The 21,914-nt window shown below is 49.1% G+C and overlaps 1 protein-coding gene across 2 annotated transcripts in view; it reads left to right on the forward strand.

Annotated features, from left to right (window-relative positions):
* dock1 (dedicator of cytokinesis 1) overlaps positions 1–21,914 on the forward strand; it is a 196,447-nt gene that overhangs the window by 25,290 nt on the left and 149,243 nt on the right. Inside the window, exons 5-18 of one of the 2 annotated variants that reach the window (XM_077000004.1) lie at positions 54–150; positions 516–664; positions 1,408–1,543; positions 3,069–3,226; positions 3,604–3,685; positions 4,791–4,926; positions 6,991–7,063; positions 9,001–9,140; positions 12,984–13,109; positions 13,381–13,505; positions 14,282–14,380; positions 15,572–15,644; positions 19,012–19,115; positions 19,546–19,729. In XM_077000004.1, coding sequence (XP_076856119.1) covers positions 54–150; positions 516–664; positions 1,408–1,543; positions 3,069–3,226; positions 3,604–3,685; positions 4,791–4,926; positions 6,991–7,063; positions 9,001–9,140; positions 12,984–13,109; positions 13,381–13,505; positions 14,282–14,380; positions 15,572–15,644; positions 19,012–19,115; positions 19,546–19,729 — 1,682 coding nt within the window. The remainder of the gene's footprint in view (positions 1–53; positions 151–515; positions 665–1,407; positions 1,544–3,068; positions 3,227–3,603; positions 3,686–4,790; positions 4,927–6,990; positions 7,064–9,000; positions 9,141–12,983; positions 13,110–13,380; positions 13,506–14,281; positions 14,381–15,571; positions 15,645–19,011; positions 19,116–19,545; positions 19,730–21,914) is intronic. The other variant, XM_077000005.1, reaches the window with a different exon arrangement.

Raw genomic sequence — 21,914 nt, forward strand, 5'->3', positions numbered from 1 at the left:
TCTCCAATCGTCTTGCACCATTTTGCCATGGCGGCAACTCTCTCCGCTCTTAGACCAAAGGAGACCGTCATCCCTACAGAACAGCCCCTGGTGCATGAGGTCACCACCACTCTAAGAGAATGGGCGTCCATATGGAGGGACCTGTACGTGGTGAGTATGCATCTCGAGTCACGAGTGAGATCTGGCATCTGGAGTGGGGCCAATCTGAACTGGAGGCATCTCTCTAGTGTTCTGTTCAGTGTGTGTCTGGGACCGCGCGCGCACACACACACACACACACACACACACACACACACAGCCCTCCTCAGCCGACACCTTTCGCCCATGCAGCCCTGAAATGCACAGATGACAATTACTAGAGTGTCTGAACTTTGAACTCTGACCTTTTGGCCTCTGTACTTTGTTGCGCAACACATTAAGTGACTATTGTTGCTAATTGACGGCTTAATTAGCTCTCGTTTCGCTGTATGCGCAGACTGAGCTAGATGTGCGTGTGTGTCTGCATGTTTCTGAAGGGGGACAAGCGTGAGATGTTTTACACCGTGCGTGACATGATCTATGACCTCATCGAGTGGCGATCTCAGATCCTGTCAGGAACCCTCCCTCAGGACGAGCTCTCAGAGCTTAAACAGAAAGTCACCTCTAAGATCGACTACGGGAACAAGTACGTATCACCTCCACCCGCCTCCATCTTCCTCCTCTGCAGGCCTACATCCCTTTGCCTTTTCACTACTTCTGATTTAGCGGTAGTCACTTCTGGTTTCCGAGTGTCACTCGACTGCACAGCCGATGTGCGCTACGGTAGGAACGTGTACCACCGGCTCGGTGCTCTGTGAGGAGACCTCTACCTACAGGGCTGTACAGTTATAACAAGTGTTGCCCAATCCGGCCCTCTGCTGTTTAACAGTAGCTGCATCTGACAGCCGTTGCCCCCCGTTTAGATGACCAGTTTACTGCTTAATGAAAAAGCCAATTACACTGTGAACATCTGGTGTCTGTGGAAAGGCTGACTGACGTGCACACCTGAATCTCTGTGCATGCCACTGTGGTTGTTCGCATTTGTTTTGTGTGCAGAAAACCCCCAGTTACCCCCAATTTGCCAATGTTTTGATTGTTTGTTTATAAACATGTTCAGATCTTCTGTCTTCTCCTTTATTAAACAATAAAGATGATTCACTTCAGGCAAAAATAAGAGTGCAGTAGGGATTATTCATGTGTTTAATAACTCGGTGTCTTATTGCAATATTTCTGCGACCAGTATCGTCTCTTTAGATAGCCGTGTGGCATTTGCTTAAATTATTTTGTTGTTTTGATTCATCATCGTTACCTGTCTGTCATCATGGGAATTCCCTGTTTTTTAATGCATTTCCTTCTCTGATCCGTTGTGTGACCCGCACCTGTCATTAGGGTTCTGGACCTGGACCTGGTGGTGAGGGACAAGGATGGGAACATTCTTGACCCGGACATCACCAGCACCGTCAGCCTCTTCCGAGCTCACGAGGTGGCGTCCAGACAGATTGAAGAGCGGATCCAGGAGGAGAAGGTAATCTCTGCCGGGACAAACACCCGTTATTGTTGTTATAACATCGCTGAGCAGAGTTGGGAGGCCAGCTGATTGAGCAGAAGTCCTGGGCCACGACCGGTTGCTTAGTGAAGAGCTGCCTGAGGAGACTGTGTTTGTCATCCGAACACACAGCGTTGGAGTATGAAGCCATGGCCTTGTTCTCCTCCAGACCCCCTTGTTCTCATCACGTTCCAGTGCCCACGGGAGCGATTAGCGTGATGTTTACTTGAGATACTAGAAAGAGTTCAGCAGTGCTGTGATGCATCCAGACGTCAGGGTGGTGGTTATCTTACACACACCCTCATTTTCCTTACTGTCTCTTTACATTTTCTTACATTTTCATGCGTTTCATGCTAATTATGCAGATACTGCACAGGTGAGGTGTACATGTACAGTGTTTGCACCAGGAAGGCAAACCCCCCCCCCCAGCTGCACAGCCTTGACAAACATTTAATCGTGTTTTGTGCTGTAAGCAGCTCCCACTCGGGGGCCAGCCAATGTGGAAGGAGTTTATGACACTCTTTCACCAGAAGAGGGAGAGAAAGGAGGGGTTAGAGAGTGAGAGGAAGAGGGGAAGAGTGGATGATGTAGAGGGGTAGAGAGAAGGATGCGAGGGGAGACAGATGGAGGGGGTGAGAGGAAATGGGTCTGCTCTGAGAACAACGACAGTCTGTCAGATCAGCTTTAGAAAAATACTCCTCACTCGCACACATGCAAACGTGCACACACATGCAAACACACTCCAGCAGTGCAGATGGGGGCTAATCTGAGATGCAGGGATCACAAATAGACTCGCATGTGTTATCTCAGACGCTCTGTCAGAGGTTGGCAGATCGTGTCTATTTCTGTTTCTTCTCTGCAGAACACGTAAGCGTCCAGCAACCCTGTCTGCGTTTCGTTGCTTTCTGTCTCATATGTGGCATATTCTGAACTATTTTCATTATGTGGTGTTAATGCATTTAAAAGAAACAGGAAATTATGGTGGAATAAATGGGAACCTAGCTTGTCTCCCTGACTGCATTCTGACAGCGTTTTTTATATAATTTGGTATAAATAGTGTAAGTAATAGGAGTTGTTGCTGTGTTTGATTCTTGTGCATTTAATTTGTATGTGCATATATCTTTCCAGCATTGGCTGATGGCACAGAAATGATCCAAAATGAGCTCTCACCAACATGTGAAAGATTTATGGTCTATGTTACCTGCTCTAGTCTCTGTAAATACTCACTCATAACTTCCTTATTCTATGTCTTTCATGTCAGCTCATGCAGAAAGGCCTGCTGGGCCGGGGTGGGTATCATAGGTTCATATCACTATGAGTTTTTATTTGTTTTACCCTGACCTGGTTTGGAAAAACATTGCATCTACTTTCATCATGCAAGTTTTGACACACAACACCAGTACAGACTCACAATCACTAGCGTCTTGCTGGCGGTCTGTAGTGGAGGAATGAATCTTGAGTCCAGCCCTGTGAATGTTGTTTTTTTTCCCCCTTCTCCCCCCAGTCACAGAAACAGAACCTGGATCTGAGCAGACAGGCCAAGTTTGCCTCCACACCGTCTTTTGCCCTGTTTGTGACTCTGAAGAATGTGGTGTGTAAGATCGGGGAGGATGCCGAAGTGTTGATGTCCCTCTACGACCCTACTGAGTCCAAGTTCATCAGGTGCCCAAACCCCACCAGCATACACAAACATCCACATAGCACTCTGCATTACATATCACGCTACCTGCATAGCACACATGCACACACTACCCCCACCTGCACACGCGCTGAACATTCTTACACATACACATAACTCCCTTCCAAAAAAGGCCACTTGCACAATATCACAAGAGGGTTTAAGCTTTGAATAGCAAAATGGTACCTTTCTGAACCGTACTGAGCGTCCTAGCATATAGTGTTCGTAGTGTGCGTCTCTCCCAAAGTGAAGGCCGTCTCCCTCTCACACATCCTTTCTCCTTTTCTCTCTCTCTCTCTCTCTCTCTCTCTCTCTCTCTCTCTCTCTCTCTCTCTCTCTCTCTGTTCCCCCTGTGATGCAGTGAAAACTACCTGGTGCGTTGGTCCAGTTCAGGCTTGGTCAAAGACATCGATCAACTTCACAACCTGCGGGCAGTTCTGACGGTGCGTATCTGCCCATGCGGCTCTCTGAGGTGCCGGCAGGTTTCGGATCGTCCATCAGCAGTTTTAGGGAACACCACTCGGATCGTTCTTCTCGTCTCCTCGTCCTCTGTCCAGACTGCTCGTAATACCGGTGGACCTCCGGTGTCTCTGTCGTTGTAGCTCTGCAGGCTAATTCTTGTGGTCTCTGCGTAATATTTAGATGCTGATTCATCCAGGCGTGCTCAGGTTGAGCGGTCACGACATTATGAAGTCACACTTTAATTTGTCTTCTTCTGTTTGGTTCTCTCCACACCATAATTGCAGTATTGCTCCATTTGCTTTAATCGCGGACTCGGAGATCCATTCTGCTAGGCCATGCATGACTTTGTGTTGGCCTTTATTGATCATATTATTATTATTATTAGAAGTAGTTGCAGTCGTCTGTCCTGGAAAGCACGTGTAGAGACCCTTCTCCACTGTCACTCCACTTAGCAGAAGGCTGTGTGTGTGTCTGTGTGTGGGTGTGTGGGTGTGTGGGTGTGTGGGTGTGTGGGTGTGTGGGTGTGTGGGTGTGTGGGTGTGTGGGTGTGTGTGTGTGTGTGTCTGTGGGTGTGTGTGTCTGTGTGTGTCTGTGGGTGTGTGTGTGTGTGTGTGTGTGTGTGTGTGTGTGTGTGTGTGCCTCTGTGTTTATGTGTGTGTTTGGAGGGGGGTGAAATGGGAGTGTTTATGATCTGACTTCCTCGAATGGCGTCTGTAATGGGGAGAGGCAGCAGGAAATGAGGTCCCCATCCACTCAGACACCACTGGGAGCTCCGTAGCTCACACAGTGCCAACCTGCTCTGAAACTCACTGTGGGAAGAGGTCCCATGAGTGGACCCCCCCCCCCCCGGTTATGTTCCACCCCATGCAGAGCGTCTGAACTGCATGATGAGCCGCTCTGTCTGAGCGCAGCAGTCTTTATAGGGCTCCTGTCCCATTTGTAGAGGAAGTGCCATTTTCTGACATTTGTGACTCTTGGGAGTGCAACTCCCCTCTATCCTTCTGAGACCTGAAACACACCCTGTCACGTAAAATGAGTATCATATAGCGTGTGTGTGTGTGTGTGTGTGTGTGTGCGCGCATATAGGACCTGGGCAGTGAGGATCTGAAGAGGGAAAAGATCACTTTCGTCTGCCAGATTGTCCGCGTAGGACGCATGGAGTTGCGTGACAACAACACCAAGAAGCTGACGTCTGGCCTGCGGCGACCCTTTGGAGTGGCTGGTAAACACACACACCCTGGACCACATGCCTCTTATACACACACACACACACACACACACACACACACACACACACACACACACACACACACACACACACACACAACTCTTATACACACACACCCTGGACCACACGACTCTTGCGCACACACACACACACACACACACACACACACACCCACCCACACACACCCTGGACCACATGACTCTTACACACACACACACACACACACACACACACACACCCTGGACCACACGACTCTTACACACACACACACACACACACACACACACACACACACACACACACACTGGACCACACGACTCTTACACACACACACCCTGGACCACACGACTCTTATCTACACACACACACACACACACACACACACACCCTGGACCACACGACTCTTATACACACACACACACACACACACCCTGGATCACACGACTCTTACACACACGCACACACACACACCCTGGACCACACGACTCTTACACACACACCTTGGACCACATACCTGTTACACACACACACACACACACACTCCCTGTACCACACGCCCCTCAAACACTCACACCCTGGATCACACGCCTCACACACACACACCCTTGACCACGCAAACCACACGAATGCCAGTCAGGCATCTGATGGAAGTCTAGAACATAGCAGAAGAAGGCTGTTAGTTAGTGGAGTTGTTCTCTGTGGTGGGGACTGGCGAGGACTACTTCAGCCTTTGGAAACTGCGAAGAGGACGTTGCTCTGTGGCTGTTTTCTGAGATATTATTTGTTTAGTACTGTTAGTTTCGGAAAACACGGCCTTGGTGAGTGATTCTTTGCACCCAGAGATTATACGTGGCAATACATGGGAATGGGCAGGATGTAATGACGGACGAGTGGAATGGAGGGCACGTCCCCGTCCCTAGGCAGCCATAAGCAGCCCCGTATTACACACAGAGGGGAAGGAGGCGCTCGCCTGACAGCGGGAGAGCTGTCTTACTGAAAGCGTGCCAAATAGAGGGCCAGATAGACGGGGAGATGATGTGAAAAAAGACCTCCACCTCCAAGCTTCTGCCCTCCTTGCATAAATAGATTTGGCTGATAATCAGAGGCTTTGCGCCGGAGTAGAATGAGGAATTAGCAAGTGATTCGTCCCCGGTGGCAGAGATGTCTGCTCCATGGTAAACTAATGAGATTGGCTCCCATCCTATAGCTCATTGCGAGGGAGAATCAAGCCCTCTTCCCTTTGTCCTATCGGAGGAACCGATGCGCTGATCTTGGAGAGCTAATCATGGCCCAATCTGATTTGCTTCTCCGTGGACGTCTAATTCGTCGAGCCTTGCAGGCTGTTTTTTGGGAGCTGTGCTCATGACGTCTGCTGGGTGCCGTGCATTAGCCAGGCCTATGATGCGTAGGATGAATCAAATATAGCTTTAGAGCATTAGAAGCAGATCGGATGCTATGATGACCTTGACTCGCTGATGAGGTCTGAGTGTATGAGTGGTCTCAAAGCAGCGTGTCACCTGTGAAGTGTCGAAGCACCTATGAAGAAGGGAGGAAGGTGTGGATGTGCACATGTTTCAGCCTCAAATGTAGGTGGGAGTGTCGCTTACACACACACACACACACACACACACACACACACACACACACACACACACACACACACACACACACACACACAGTGTCATCTGCCCAGAGGTGCTTTCATCAGCACCCCGCCACCTCCGTTTGTCTCAGTGGTGCCGGGGGAACAGCGTGTTTCCTCAGCCGGTGTCCTTAGCTCCACCCCCCACTTGCCCGAGGTGGTTGGCAGTACCCGGCGGCCGGGCCAGGGCTCCTGATGGTGGTGATGGCTCGACTACATCTGAGAAATGTACTGAGGATGTTTGGATTCAGAAGCAGAGATGTTGTGGAACTGTTACACCCTTGTAGAACACTATCTTCTCGTGCCAGTTTTCCACAGTAAAACATGCAGAGTCTTTACTGAGTCTTTACTGAGTCTTTACTGAGTCTTTACTGAGTCTTTACTGAGTCTTTACTGAGTCTTTCTCTTTTCTGCAGTAATGGATGTCACTGACATCATCACAGGCAAAATGGACGATGAAGACAAGCAGCACTTCATCCCCTTCCAGCCGTGAGTATGAGCGTGTGTCCAAGGGGCGTGGCTAGCTCGCACACACCTGCCGATTTACGGGTTTCCTAACCTGGTTACTTTCAGCTACCTTCCTTCAGACGTGCTGCGTTCATCCACTCCCACGAAATTCCCATGTGAACACTTGAACCCGTGAGCACGTGTACACGTGTGCACGTGTTCACGTGTCCCTGTGATCCGGCCACTGAGGCACTGCGGGCCTTCACAAAGAGCAGAGAGCACACGCCTGCTGTCCTGGCTGAGCGGAGCCTTCGGCGAGCTCCGGCCCCGGACTCAAGGTCTCCGCCTGGGACGCCCTCTTAGAGCCCCTCTGTGCTCCCAAGTCCTGATGAGCTATAGCTTCCAACAGCGGTTTCCGCCTATTCCCTCCTGGCTCAATTAAGACTCGCTTGTTAACTTCTGTCCAGGAGGAGGTGGGGAGTGTGAGTAACCCTTCCTCTCTCAGGGGTCTCAATCTAATTGGAAATCCTTTACACAGAGGTGGTGTGCAGTCCTCTCGACGGTCCCTGGCCCCGGAGAAGCCAGGAAGCAATTAAACCCTTACGCACTCTTTAGATAAGCCCCTTTCTCTCACACTCGTCTGCGCGCAATTGTAGAGCGGTAAACGGCGTTTCAGTAGTTCTCAATTTTCCTTCAGGTCATTCGGGTTTTTTTTGGCAGGGGGTTACGTGGATGGAGGGGGTTATGGGCCTTAATTACGCGGTGGGCAGAAGGTTGGAGGTCACAGAATTAGAATATTCCTTCTTGACTTGTGACCGTCTTTGCTGCAGCTCCAATACTGTAATGAGAATATTCAGATTAGACTTTAATTTGGATTTTTGAATTTCTAGTTTGCAGGACAGATGGCTGTGACTGGATTGGTTTTTTTTTATACCTCTCTGGTGTGCAGAGAGCTGTCGGAAAAGCAGCTGTGGTTGTCTGTGGAGGTTGGGGCACACCTATACATATGTGTGAGGTTGGGGCACACCTCTACATATGTGTGAGATTTGGGCACACCTATACATAGGTGTGAGGTTGGGGCACACCTATACATAGGTGTGAGGTTGGGGCACACCTCTACATATGTGTGAGATTTGGGCACACCTATACATAGGTGTGAGGTTGGGGCACACCTATACATAGGTGTGAGGTTGGGGCACACCTATACATAGGTGTGAGGTTGGGGCACACCTATGTATAGGTGTGAGGTTGGGGCACACCTATACATTTGTGTGAGGTTGGGGTGCACAAACACATGTATTTTTGCCAGTGTGTAAGTTGTACTTGAGCACTGTAAGCACGCCATCACTCACCATCACTCACACTGATGCTCACTCCTCCACATCCACCCGTCTGACAGGGAAACGCCTTCAGCTCCACCCTTTAATTTCTTTTCATTTCCTTTCTCTTCTCATTTTTCTCCTTGTTCACTTTTCTTTTCTCATTTCATCACTTCTCTCTCTCCCTCCCTCTCTCTTTTTTTCTCTCTCTCTCTCTCTCCCTCTCTCTCTCCCCATCTTAGTCAGACACTGACATACACTTCAGCCACTTGTCACTTGTACAGCTCTAGAAGCCTTTTCTTCAGGCTTCTGCTTTCTCAGCACTCTGTGTGGAGTGGGATCATCTCTTAAATTACGCTCTCTCTCTCTTTCTCTCTCTCTTCCATTACCCACCCTTGTATCACCGTTTGCTAACAAAATGGCTTGTGTCTCCTGTCATGGTATTTGCATCACTGTTTGGTCTTTTCCCTCCTCTTCCTCCCCTTCTCTCCTCCTCCTCTTGTCTGCTCATCTTCACACTCCTCTGCCTCTTTGTCTTCCTCCATTTGCCCATTTCGTGCTTGCTTCTCTCTCCTCCCTCTCTCTCTCTCTCCCCCTCCCTCCCTCTCTCTCCCTCTCCATCCCTGTGGTGTTTTGCCGGTCATCGTGTGTGAACTCCAGGCTTGGGCTGGATGACGCCATCCGAAACAGGCAGCTGAACATCTCACGTTTTTCACCCAGGGTGGCGGGGGAGAGCGACTTCCTCCAGAGCGTCATCAACAAAGTCATCACCGCCAAAGAGGTCAATCACAAGGGCCAGGGTAAGCCTCCTCACTGCCTCCGCTCAGAGCGTGGTTATCCTCAAACCCCTCATACGTCCCGTTGATTTGCCTGTGGATTCCAGAACATTACCCAAATGCCTTTAGTTCAGGCTGACCTGGTATGCTCACTCATAAATGTCTCTTTACTGTTTCTCTATATCCTCTCATTTTTGTGCTTAGCCTTTCTGGCTAATTTAAATCATGTCTGAATGAGCCTCCGTGCTTGTTAGCGAGTCCTGTTGTGGAAGAGGCTCAGAGCCAGTGAGATTTATCACCATGCATGCTAGCGTGAGCATTCAAGCTGTCGACCAGAGTCATGTCACACACACCACCACCACCTCCACCACCACCACCACCACATTGAGGATCCGCATGGAGAACTGAAAGGGGTGTGAAGGTGAGGGGAGAAGTGAAGGGACGAAAGGATGATGGAGGGAGGGAGAGAGAGAAGGATGATGGAGAAAGATGGATACAGACAAGCTCACATTTAGGTGTTCTCAAGTGTCAGAGCTCTTCTGCTCATGGAGTTTTGAGAGACAGATGAGCCCCTCTGGTTAATTATGGAGTGATGCTGTGCGTTGAGTGAAGATAAATGTGTGCACGCACATGTCATCATCGTGAAGGAATTTAGGAATTAGTTCAAATCAGTCACTTTAGTTTTCAGTGTTTTTTTTTCATAAGACTACTTAAGGCAAATCTAATGCAAAGTGAATTAGGTTTGATTTAATGCATTTACTTTATTTACTTCTGTGTTTGCATCACATGTTTTCAGCCTCTGAAAGGTTTGCATCATTTCATGGAAAATCCTAACCTTTTGGTCTAAAAGCATATTTTCACTTGTTTGACACTGTGATGTTGATGGTTTTTTAAAATATGCGCTTCTAAATGAACTCCAAATGAACTTTCACTGCATGTGGAACAGGACGACAGAATTGAAATGAGAAATCCCTATATGCCACTATTGCAGCAGCACAGTTGTGCTGTTATCTAGTCGTCTAATAAGAGCCAGTAAAGAGCAGAGCAGCGATCTCGCCTGGGAGCCTCATCAGCTTGCGTTTGAAGGTTGGGGTAGTGATGCATCTGTGATCCTCGGGTCTCTTCCCAGACGTACATGGCGAATGTAATGTGTAGAATGCTGGTTATGTGATTTCCTCAGTAAGTTTGAACCTTTTGACCTCCCTCCCCCTGAAACGAGTGTAGCGTTAACACCTCCCGAGGTGTTAGGGTGGAGGGTTGTGTTAGAGCTATAGCATTTGGCCTGATTTATATTTGTGCTTCTTGAATGTTTGTGTTTGTAAGCAGTGACTGGGTATTGTAATCAGTCCCAGTGTGCGGTAGCAGGTGCGTAGCTGTGGCACAGTGCAGATGTTGTAGTCAGGACGAGTGGACGTGGGTCAGGACCTTCGACTTGCATAACAAACATGCATTGACCATTCCAGCATGTTGAAATTAGTAGTTTGGTTGTCTTGCTATATATAACATCTAAAGATATGGGGCTGTCATGGCCTGGCGGTTAGGGAACTGGTCTTGTGACAGGAGGGTTGTGGGTTTGATTCCCAGACAGGCCATGACTGAGGTGCCCTTGAGCAAGGCACCTAACCCCAACTGCTCCCCGGGCGCCGGGCTAGGGCTGCCCACCGCTCTGGGCACGTGTGATCCACAGCCCCCTAGTAATCACTAGTGTGTGTGTTTGTGTGTTCTGACTGCACAGATGGGTTAAAAGCGGAGGACAAATTTCGATTGGGGTGTAAAAATCACAATTGACAAAATATGGCACAATTATATTTCACACAGAAGAACACTTTGCTTGCACATGTGATGTATCACGGTCCACAATTACATTACAAAATGTCCTGTTTCCATGGAAACCTTGTGTACTACGCTGAAGGATTTTACAATGTAAATACTCTGTTTTGTTTATGCCACAGGTAAAAAAACTGACAATTCTGGTATAATACAGAATTTAAATTTAAAGTAATAGTTTTATAACCCTCAGGTGTGTGTGTTTACTTTTTTTAGACATGCATTAAAAGTGTTTGTTTATTTTTTGTTAGACATACATTAAATATGTGTGCGTTTTAGACATGCACAAAATGTATGTATGCCATCCATCCATACATACATACATTAAAAATGTTTGTTTTTTGTTGTACATGCATTAAATATGTTGTACATGCATTAAATATGTGTTAGACATGCATTAAAAGTATGCATGTTTATTTTTTGTTAGACGTGCAATAAATGAATGCCATCCATCCATTTGCAACCGCTTATCCGGGTCTTGGTCGCTGGGGCAGTAGCCTAAACAAAGAGGCCCAGGTTTCCCTCTCCACAGCCACCTCTTCCAGCTCTTCTTGGGGGATATAATCTCTCCAGCGTGTCCTGGGTCTTCCTCAGGGTCTCCTCCCAGTTGGACATGCCCAGAATGCCTCACCAGGGAGGCGCTCAGGGGGCATCCAGACCAGGTGCCAGAACCACCTCAACCGGATCCGCTCTGTGTGAAGGAGCAGCGGCTCTACTCCAAGTCTCTCCTAGATGACCTTGCTCCTCACCTTATCTCTAAGGGAGAGCTCAAACACCCTGTGGAGAAAACTCATTTCAGACGCTTGTATTCTTGATCTCATTTTTTCGGTCACTACCCAAAGCTTTTGACCATAGGTGAGAGTCGGAACGTAGATTGACCAGTAAATCGAGAGCTTTGCCTTATGGCTCTGCACCACAACGGTTTAGTACAGCGTCCACAACACAGTTCCGGTCCACCACATTGACAATGGAGGCACGGAACACGGTCCACTCGGACTCAATGTCTCCGGCCTCCCTCAGATGCGGTCAAAGCTCTGCCGGATGTGGGAGTTAAAGATCTTTCTGACAGGTTCTTCTGACAGACGTTCCCAGCAAACACCCACAATACATTTGGGTCTGCCAGGTCTGTCCGGCATCCTCACCCGCCATCTGATCCAACCCACCACCAGGTGGTCATCGGTTGACAGCTCGGCTCCTCTCTTTACCCAAGACACACAGACGCCAGTCCAACGACTGCAAAGTCGATCTGCGACCTAAAGTGTCCTGGTGCCATGTGCACCTCTGTGCTCAAATGTGGTGTTCATTATGGACAGACTGTGATGAGCACAAAAGTCCAATAACGCAACACCACTCAGGTCCAGATCGGAAAGGCCGATCCTCAAGGTCCTACTGTTGTTGCCCACATGAGCACTAAAGTCCACCAGCAGAACAATTGAATCCCCAGATGGGACCTTCCAGTATCCCCTCCAGAGACACCAAGAAGGCCGCGTACTCCGAACTGCCATTTGATGCATAAGCACAAATAACAGTCAGAGTTCGTTCTCCAACCTTTTGTCTACTGGGGGAAAACCCCAAAACCCAGGCAGCGAGCCGGGGGGCTATGAGTAAGCCCACTCCTGCCCTCTGCCTTTCACCATGGGCTGCTCCTCTCCCACAGGTGGTGGGCCCATGGGAGAGTGGACCCATGTGTCTCCTTCAGGCTGTGCCCGACCGGGCCCCTTGAGTAAAGACTTGAGTGAGACCCTGGTAACCCTGATACAGGCAAGGGTATCTGGGTCCTGCTGATTATAAATTCCATAGGGGTTTTTATGGTTAACTCTTTGTCTGGCCCATCACTTAGGACCTATTTGCCGTGGGGACCCTACCGGGGGCATTGCCCACGACAACGTAGCTCCTAGGATCATGTAGGCATGCAAACCCCTCCACCATGATAAGGTGGTGATCCATGGATGAGAAGATAAATGTATACATGTTTAATTTTTGTTAGACATGTATTTAAAGTATGCATGTATGTTCTGTTTTGTGCGCCTCTTTGCACAGGACTATGGGTCACACTGAAGCTGCTTCCTGGTGATATCCATCAGATCCGCAAGGATTTCCCCCACCTGGTAGACCGCTCCACCGCCGTGGCCCGCAAGATGGGCTTCCCCGAGATCATCATGCCAGGTAGGTGGATGCATGGGTGTGGGGGAGTGTTTGGGGAGGGCAGGGTGGTGTTATAACCACGATGATGACATGACACGAAACACATCTCTCAGACTGAACCCTCTCGCGTGTCTGTGGCAGTCTTTTTGCATTTCAAATTTATTAAAGGGCCATAGTTAAAAGCCAAAGATGGATGTTTCTGACATCAGAGTTTTCTTTTCTGGCATCAGTAAAGTCTCCTCCCTCTTTTTTGTGGACTTATCAGAGTGCTGCATTATTCTTCTGCTTGTAGGTGACGTCCGTAATGACATCTATGTCACGTTAGTCCAGGGAGACTTTGACAAGGGCAATAAGACCACCCCCAAGAACGTGGAGGTGACCATGTCTGTGTATGACGAGGACGGCAAGCGGCTGGAGGTAAGGGCTACCACGCGCACGCACGCACGCACGCACGCACACACACACACACACACACACACACACACACACACACACACACACACACATGCTCGATGAGCTCAGTTCCAGCTATTTTCTCTCTCTCTCTCTCTCTCTCTCTCTCTCTCTCTCTCTCTCTCTCTCTCTCTTAAGCCCTCTCTCCCACTTTCTCTCACACCATCTTTCTATCTCTGTCTTATCTCTTCTTTGGTCTCTGTCTTTGTACCCTCTGGTCTGCACACGTTACATGGCTGGTTAGCTTAAGCTCATAACTGGTGCTTGTCTGAAAGCATTAGTGAAGTGAAGATTCACAAACCTGCTTGGTGTGCGTTCTGGAAAATGTATTTGAGTGTTAGTGTGACTCAGTGTGTTTGTGTTGGTGTGCCTGTGACATAAGGGAAATAGAAGGCATTTAGTCACCGGCAGATTACGGGCAGGTTACCCCACTGTCCCACTGTCCTGATGTCTTTGCCCAAAATGTTCATTTGGCTACACAGAGCAGGTAGTTTCCAGTGAGATTAGATTGAATGTTTTTTCTCCATGAGGAGTAGCACTAAGGAGGCAAATTTTCACAAATGCCATTTTAGTGAGGAGCAGTAGAGCTTACGAGTCCTATACACACCACCTCTGTTGAACATGAAAGTACAACCATCTGTACACACTTCAACTTGAGGATAAAATGTTCAGATCTGACATATTTGTAATACTGAGTTTGAAATTGCGGCGTGGAGTTGATTTAGATCTGTCTTGTGCAGAACGTGATCTTCCCCGGAGCTGGAGACGAGGGCATAACGGAGTACAAATCTGTCATCTACTACCAGGTCAAACAGCCACGCTGGTTCGAGACCATCAAGGTGAGTGGTGACCACTGTTGAGGCAGCACTCCAGCTGTGCTCAAAGTACTTAGTTCCCCAAGGAAAATGACTGTTCATGTAGTGTGCAAAAAGCCAAAGGGCTGCTGCATTTAGGTGAGGACAGGGCGAGGTCAAGGCGTTGTGGGTGAGGTGGGTGAGGGCAGGGCGCGGTGGGTGGAGATGGGTGGAGGAAGCTGATCAGCGTGCAGACACTCCTGCACTGGTGAGAGAACCCAGGAGGCCCCTGGGAAGAGCTGCAGCACTGGAGCAGATTGTCTCTGGGATTTTTGCCAAGCTCCTGGAAAACTGGACTCAAATCGGTTATATTTTCTGTTGCGTAAGAAAATGTCCACATTTAAATCTGAGATCAGTAAAGAGCCATGGTGCATTATGCTTTGTTGGACAAGCGACCTCTCTCCACACACGTGCTCCTGCTGCTGCGGGTAATTATTCTGGCTGATGCAGTGCGGTGGTGTTTGAGGACCTTCCATGGGTTTTTGCATATTTATGAATGCAGCGTATCGGTGGATTGTTTCATCCGGAGCCACAGCAGGTTCTGCAGATCAGCAGACTGGAAGGAGCTCGTGCAGAGTGTGTTTTCCTGGGTGCTTGTTCTGACTGCAGCGCCTCCCACCAATCGAATGCAGGCGCATCTACGGCGTGTAGATGTGGTCCCAGGGCTGCTGCGATGAAGAGTAAGTCGCGGTGAAGAGCCAAGGCATCCGTGGAGAGGTGGGAGGGTCCAGAGCGCAGCAAGGCATTGTGGGAAGGCTTTACCAGTGCTCTTCGTTCAGGCCACCGCGCAGTCACACTGAGCGGATTCAGCTCATGACTCTACGATTATTAATATTCATGTGGCCTTTAAGCATCGGTGCTTCATTAAGCCTGACAGTTTATGGCTCCTCTGTGTACTGTATGTAACCTTTTTTTATTGTTGCCTCATTGTTTCTCCACATATATTAATATTCACGCTTTCTTTAGTGCCTATAGGACGTTTCAAGACATGTCTATTAATTATGCCCGTCTGTGTGTGCACGTGCCTGTCTGTGTGCACTGGAATTGAATTGAGAACACGTATGTGTGTTTGATCATAGCCTCTTGGTGGTAAAAACAGGAATGTGTGTCATTGTGAGTTTGAAAGTTCTATATTTTTTTTATTCCCCCTGGTGTTCTTTTTCATTCCCTGTCCAGGTTGCAATCCCCATTGAGGATGTAAACAGGAGTCACCTTCGCTTCACTTTCAAACACCGCTCATCTCAGGACTGTGAGTACCGCTCCGAGCACACGCACCCTCCTCCGCTGCTGCGTAGCCGTCTGTGACACACACACTCCTCCGCTGACAGCCAGTGGTGCGCTGGCCTCAAAGCCAGCAGGGCCGGAGCCCTGGAGCTGCCTGTTCCTTCTACACCCCCAACAGCACAGCAGAGAGCAGGACCCTCGCCTGGTCCCATTTACCCTCGGGTTAGCGCGTGTGGTCCCGTCTCCTGCTGGGTCTGGGCACCAGATTCAACACAGCTTTTCAGCAAAATGTTTTTCCAACCAAGTCTGGAGGCATATAAGCTGAGCGCAGATATGATGTGTTGATTGCTTATGTCTGCACGCTGAAACGTGGCTGCTGCTCTTCTTATATGTTTGGGGTTTTTTTTTTCAGACTTTTACAATCTGTTGATGTTCATCAATGTTGTCTTGGCTTATTCCCAGCAAGGAAACCCCAGAATCATAGACATTTACAGTATTTATGTGAGCTGTTCTGTGTGTGTGTGTGTGTGTGTGTGTGTGTGTGTGTGTGTGTGTGTGTGTGTGTGTGTGTGTGTGTGTGTGTGTGTGTGTGTGTGTGTGTGTGTGTGTGTGTGTGTGTGTGTTTTTACTCCCTCGGTCTTCAGGCAAGAGCTATAGTCTGACACCTGTTCCTCACATGTGTTCACAACACAGCCCTCTCTTTGCTAATAGAGTGTCATGTTTTCATGACATTAGCTCAACACTGGGCCTTTTGTACGTGGCCCAGGAAAGAGTTTCAGTGATGAGCATAATCACCGATGATCCTTTTAGCAGAGATTAGTGCCAACATCTGATTCATGCGTATTATTCCACCTGTTCTGTAGCTGGCCCCTAGTCCCTGCCCACCAAGACACAGGACAACCCTCACAATGCCTCTATCCAAGGTTTCAGTAACAGCTACACAAGACTGAGCAGTTTAAGAGCAGTTTTGTGTGTGTGTGTGTGTGTGTATGCCTGTGTACAGGTATGTGTGTTTTGCAAACTTGTTTGTGTGCATGGGAGCGAGAAATCTTTGCCCTCATGGCCGGGCAACTCCATCTGCCTTCAGCAAGGGCGGAGCGGTGGGGGGTGGGGGCGGAGCAGTGGGGGGTGGGGGCGGAGCGGTGGGGGGTGGGGGCGGAGCAGTGGGGGGTGGGGGCGGAGGATTGGGTGCTGGTGCTGGTGCTGGTTGGCTGCCAGAGGGTGGCGTATGTAAATCAGTCACTTACAGCAGCCAGGTGGTGGCAGTCGGGGGGGACCGAACTGTGTGAGCTTCCTGCAGAACACACTCCTCTCCAACACGTATGCCACCAGCTCTGCATGCATGCAGCCGTGGCGATGATGACATTGATGATAATGGTGATGGTGGTAGTGATGATGATGATTATGATGATGATAATGATTGCTGCACGGACATTGTGCTTTGACAGAATGAAACATGTTTGTAATCGAGGACCTGTGGTCTGCTCTGCTGGTGCTGGGAACAGCTGTGAACTATTTGCCTTAATCTGCAGTCTGTGCAGTTCTCTGCAGACAAAAGAAACTAATAAAAACTACAGTGGGTGTTGCGTAACACTGAGTGTTACTGAAATGTCATGGAGAGAGATCAGCAGGGATTCCTACCTGTGGTTCCATCTGGGGGAGTGCAGGGTGGAGAGACACCTTCTCCTCCTCCTCCTCCCACCTGTCTGTCCTCAGCTGTCAATAAATCTGTCTGTCCTCCCTTACTCAGACATGTGGGTGATTCCACCTCCTGGGCCTCTCAGTAACCATGGCAACAGTGTCCACTGTGCGACCTCTGTGACCCCTCTAGCTTCCCTTATCATTATGGCGAGTGCACTGCTTTACTGATGTGAGTGTGCACAGAGAGGCTGTGTCTGTATGCATGTGTGCTTATGCGCATGGCAGTGGGCTGTGTGTGTGTGTGTGTGTGTGTGTGTGTGTGTGTGTGTGTGTGTGTGTGTGTGTGTGTGTGTGTGTGTGAGAGAGAGAGCAGACAGTGGGCTGTGTGTGTGTGTGTGTGTGTGTGTGAGAGAGAGCAGACAGTGGGGTGTGTGTGTGTGTGTGTGTGTGTGTGTGTGTGTGTGTGTGTGCATGAGAGCAGACAGTGGGCTGTGTGTAGTCTCAGGAGATCTGATGCTGGATGATTGTTCAGTGGGTTGAAGGCCGTAGTCACAGAACATTCCCACCTGAGTAGTTTGTCTGAGTGATTTAGAGCAGGTTTCTGAATGACACTCTCACCTCTGATTAAACTCCCAGTGTCCCCAGTGTGAGGAGGACCCAGTGCTGGCTGCCATTACAGCTTTAATGATGCTGAAATTGAAATATCTCGAGGACCTTCGGCATGTCTCAGGATCCTGAGCTGTTGGTTTTTTGAAAATGTAAATCCTTTGCAAACTATGTGGCTTTCATAAATACCCTGAGATGTATACATATACATGTGTTTATGTATCTGTTTATCTTTTAGCAATTCATTTTTTCTTTGTGAAAAACCCGGTTGATTGTAGAACATGGCAGAAGCTCTTGTCTCATAGCTTCTCATGTAGACGTGTGTGCAGTGTTTTAAGCCCACGCCTGACATGTCGCCTTTGCAGAGAGTGGCCTGTCTGCTCTGTTGTGCAGCGAGCTTCCCTGGACAGCAGTCTGCACCGCTGGGTGGCCTGAGGTTCCCAGAGCAGCTTGGGAAAACGCCTCTGGGATGATGGAGTGTTTAGCCAGGGTGCTGGCCTGGTGTCCGTTTCCCCAGAGATGTTTCAACTAGTTCCTCTCTCCCTGTACATTATTCACATGTCTCTGTTACACCCCCCACCCCCCTCGCTCTCTCTCTGAGAGTGGTAGTTTGGTGAATGGATTTATTTTATGAGGCTGAAATGTGGGAGTTCTGTCCTGCTGAGTGTAAATGCATACAGGTTGATGTGCACTAATGTATTCAGATCTGCTTACTGGGACAGCTTTACTGCCCTGGTTGAGAGCTGCAGCCTGCTGGTGCTGGACGCTCCAGAGACATCGCCGGGCTCATGGCAACTCGAGTTTCAGCATAACAGGGTGTTAACGTAAATGTGTTTTTTGCAAATGCAGTGTGCACCTCTGGGTGAAAATGAGTCCCATCTGGGTCGTCCCAACAGGGTCGTCTTGCGTGGCACAGACATTTGTTTAGAGTTGCAGGGAGTCTAGTTGTTTACAGGTCTTTTATCAGGTCTAAAATCTGAAAATTGCACACACACACACACACACACACACACACACACACACACACACACACACACACACCCTGGTGTTTGTAAGGTTAACAGTTTTGGAGTGTAATCTGCCTTGTTTGTGGAGGTGTCTGGTGATGTAATACCATGTCTGTGCTCCCCTACTCTCTAATGCAGACAAAGACAAGTCAGAGAAGATCTTTGCTTTGTCTTTTGTGAAGCTGATGAGATATAATGGAACCACACTCAGGGATGGAGAACATGATCTCATTGTCTACAAGGTAACACACGTGCGCACACACGACCTCATTCTCTCCCAGACACCACACACTGCTGTTGATGAGAGTGGCATATTGATTCAGTCAGTGGTGCTATTTAAGACCTAATCTCACATCAGTGTGTAATCATTAAACAATTAAGCCTTATATTAGTGCATTGGGTTGTGCATATCTGCATATCAAATTTCAGAGTTATGTGGAGCCTGACCTGGGCAGATCCCCACTGAGCTGTGCAAACACATCGGCAGCAAGGATGTGGGCTGCACCTGAACCCTCCCTAAAACGTATTAAGAAAAACCTTGGAACTGGAATTGGATTGTTCTGTGATGGTGTCCTCCTGCGTGTGCTTCTGCGTGTGTGTGTGTGTGTCCTTCTGCGTGTCCGTGCGTGTGTGTGTGTGTGTGTGTGTGTGTGTGTGTGCTCCTCTGTCCAGGCTGAGGCTAAGAAGCTGGAGGATCTGTCTCTGTACCTGAACCTGCCCGCCACCAAGCCGGAGCTGGAGGAGCGGCCCCACGTCACCTCCTGCAAGACCTCCCAGAGCCTGGGGAGCTGCACCATCAGCAAGGACTCCTTCCAGATCGCCACGCTCGTCTGCTCCACCAAGCTCACGCAGAATGGTGAGGCAGACCCGCGCACACGTCGCCCCGCTCCGGATCCAACCCGTCTGGTCTCGCCTCATGAGGAAGTGATGTCGTCGTGCCCATGGGCGTCTGTTCCTTCCTTTTCTGCGTCCATCCTTCACTCTGTCTGTCGGGGGTCTGTGATTCTTTCACTCTCCTGTTCACTTTGTTATTCTCTACTGTGGGACCCATAGACTTGGTCCTATATTTATATATATGTGTGTGTGTGTGTGTGTGTGTGTGTGTGTGTGTGTGTGTGTGTGTGTGTGTGTGTGTGTGTCTCAGCTGTGATCAGGTGACTGAGAGGGGCAATAGGAGAGGGTTGGACCTAAACATGGTGCAGGGAGAGACCCTGATTACAGTAGTGACCTATGGGCCCCCGCCGCTTTGTGCTGGAAGAGACCTTGATCTGGATTTGCAGTGGAAAAACCTTGAAGGAGGGGTGAAAGGGAGAGGGGGTGGGGCTTAAGGGGGGTGGAGCTTACAGCATGATGTGATGAGAGATGGAGGAAGTGGAAATCATTATAGTCTGATCACACACTGAATGCAGTAAAGACCACTGCAGCTCTACTGCAGTCCTCTCTCATCTCCCCTCTCTTCCTCCTCTTTCTTCCTCTTTTCCTCTTCTCTACTCTCATCTACTCTCCTCCCCTCCTCTCCCCTCCCCTTATCTGTTCCCCTCTCCTCTCTTCCATTTTGTCTCTTTATCTCTCTCTTGCTTCTTTCTACTTCATCTCTCCTCTCACCTCCACCCCTCTTCTTCATTCCTCCTTTCCTCTCACCCCCACTCCTCTCCTTTCTTCCTCTCCTCTCTTCTTCTGTCTTTCTCTTTTTCTTTCTCCTTGCTCTTTCTTTGTTTGTTCTCTCCTTCCTCCCGTCTGACCTTTGATGGACAGACATGACATCATAATAACAGCATTGAGCTCCAGGTGTCAGTAGCCATGTCTAAAGGTTCGTGAGCTCCTACAACGGTGGCGTACACGTTGCCTCTCTTCCGTGGTGTCTCACGTGTGTGTCAGGAGGCGTGTCCTGGGCCCTCTCCACAGCCCTGCTAACCCCCTGCGTGTGTGCCAGAGTGCGTGTTCTGCCTGTGTGTTTGTTAGCGCTGTGCTAACGGTCTGTGGATGTGCCTGCATACTGGAGATGTCAGCGCCGTGGTCTACACACTGTTTTAACGAAGATATGAGATTGCAGCTGCTCTCTGCCCTACGCTACACCACTACACACACCAGCTGACCTCACTGAGGCCGTAGTAATGTTCCACCATGACTGCGTGAGGTAACAGGCAGGATTGTGAGGTCAGAGACAGGAAGAGGTGCTTTTGAAGCTGCATCGACCATCACCTGACCAGCACAGGAACGCCAATGTCATGGAGGTGCCGAGTGAGCAAGTTGATGCAGTGTGCATAGCTGAATATTACACACACACACAAATGTGTGCACACACGGACACACACTTATGTATTAGCATATTGAGCTGTAGCACCCTGCTGGGTAAGCTGTACTAGTTGTGGTGTTTTGTATGCCAGTGCAGTGGGTGAAAATCAATGCAGCCTGCAGGACATTGAGCGAGCACATGGTTGTGTGTGTGTGTGTGTGTGTGTGTGTGTGTGTGTGTGTGTGTGTGTGTGTGTGCTACTTATAATAACTTGTTGTGGTAGTGTCGTGTAGGGTGCCATGTCCCAGTGTCTGTGTGCCTCCCTCTGTCTATTCTCCAGGAGACGGACAGATGGGACTGTCCCCATCCAGGGAAGGGACCAACTGTTTAGTTTATATTAAAGAATCGGGTCATGGCCGCACCGCGCATGCTTTCAGTTTAATAAAGTGCAGCAATGCCTCTCTCCCTCTGTTCTCTCTGATGCTCTCTCTCTCTCTCTCTCTCTGTGTCTCTCTCTCTCTCTTTCTCTCTCTCACATCCACACTCTCTCTCAGTGAAACTCTCATTCTCTGTCATTCTCACAGATCTCTTTCAGTACCTTCCAAATTTCTCATTTCCTATTTGTGAGAAAGCATGTACCTGTAATTAGATGGAGGTATATTGATGTGAAAGGGGGTAGGTGACAGCAGAAGTGTGTGTGTGTGTGTGTGTGTGTGTGTGTGTGTGTGTGTGTGTGTCCCACTGTCTGTCTGTCTGTATGGACGCATAGTTGTCATATATGCATGTTTCCATCATGAACAGGACG

This window comes from Brachyhypopomus gauderio, chromosome 3 (genome assembly GCF_052324685.1).
Source record: "Brachyhypopomus gauderio isolate BG-103 chromosome 3, BGAUD_0.2, whole genome shotgun sequence".
In the NCBI taxonomy this organism is placed as follows: Eukaryota; Metazoa; Chordata; class Actinopteri; order Gymnotiformes; family Hypopomidae; genus Brachyhypopomus; species Brachyhypopomus gauderio.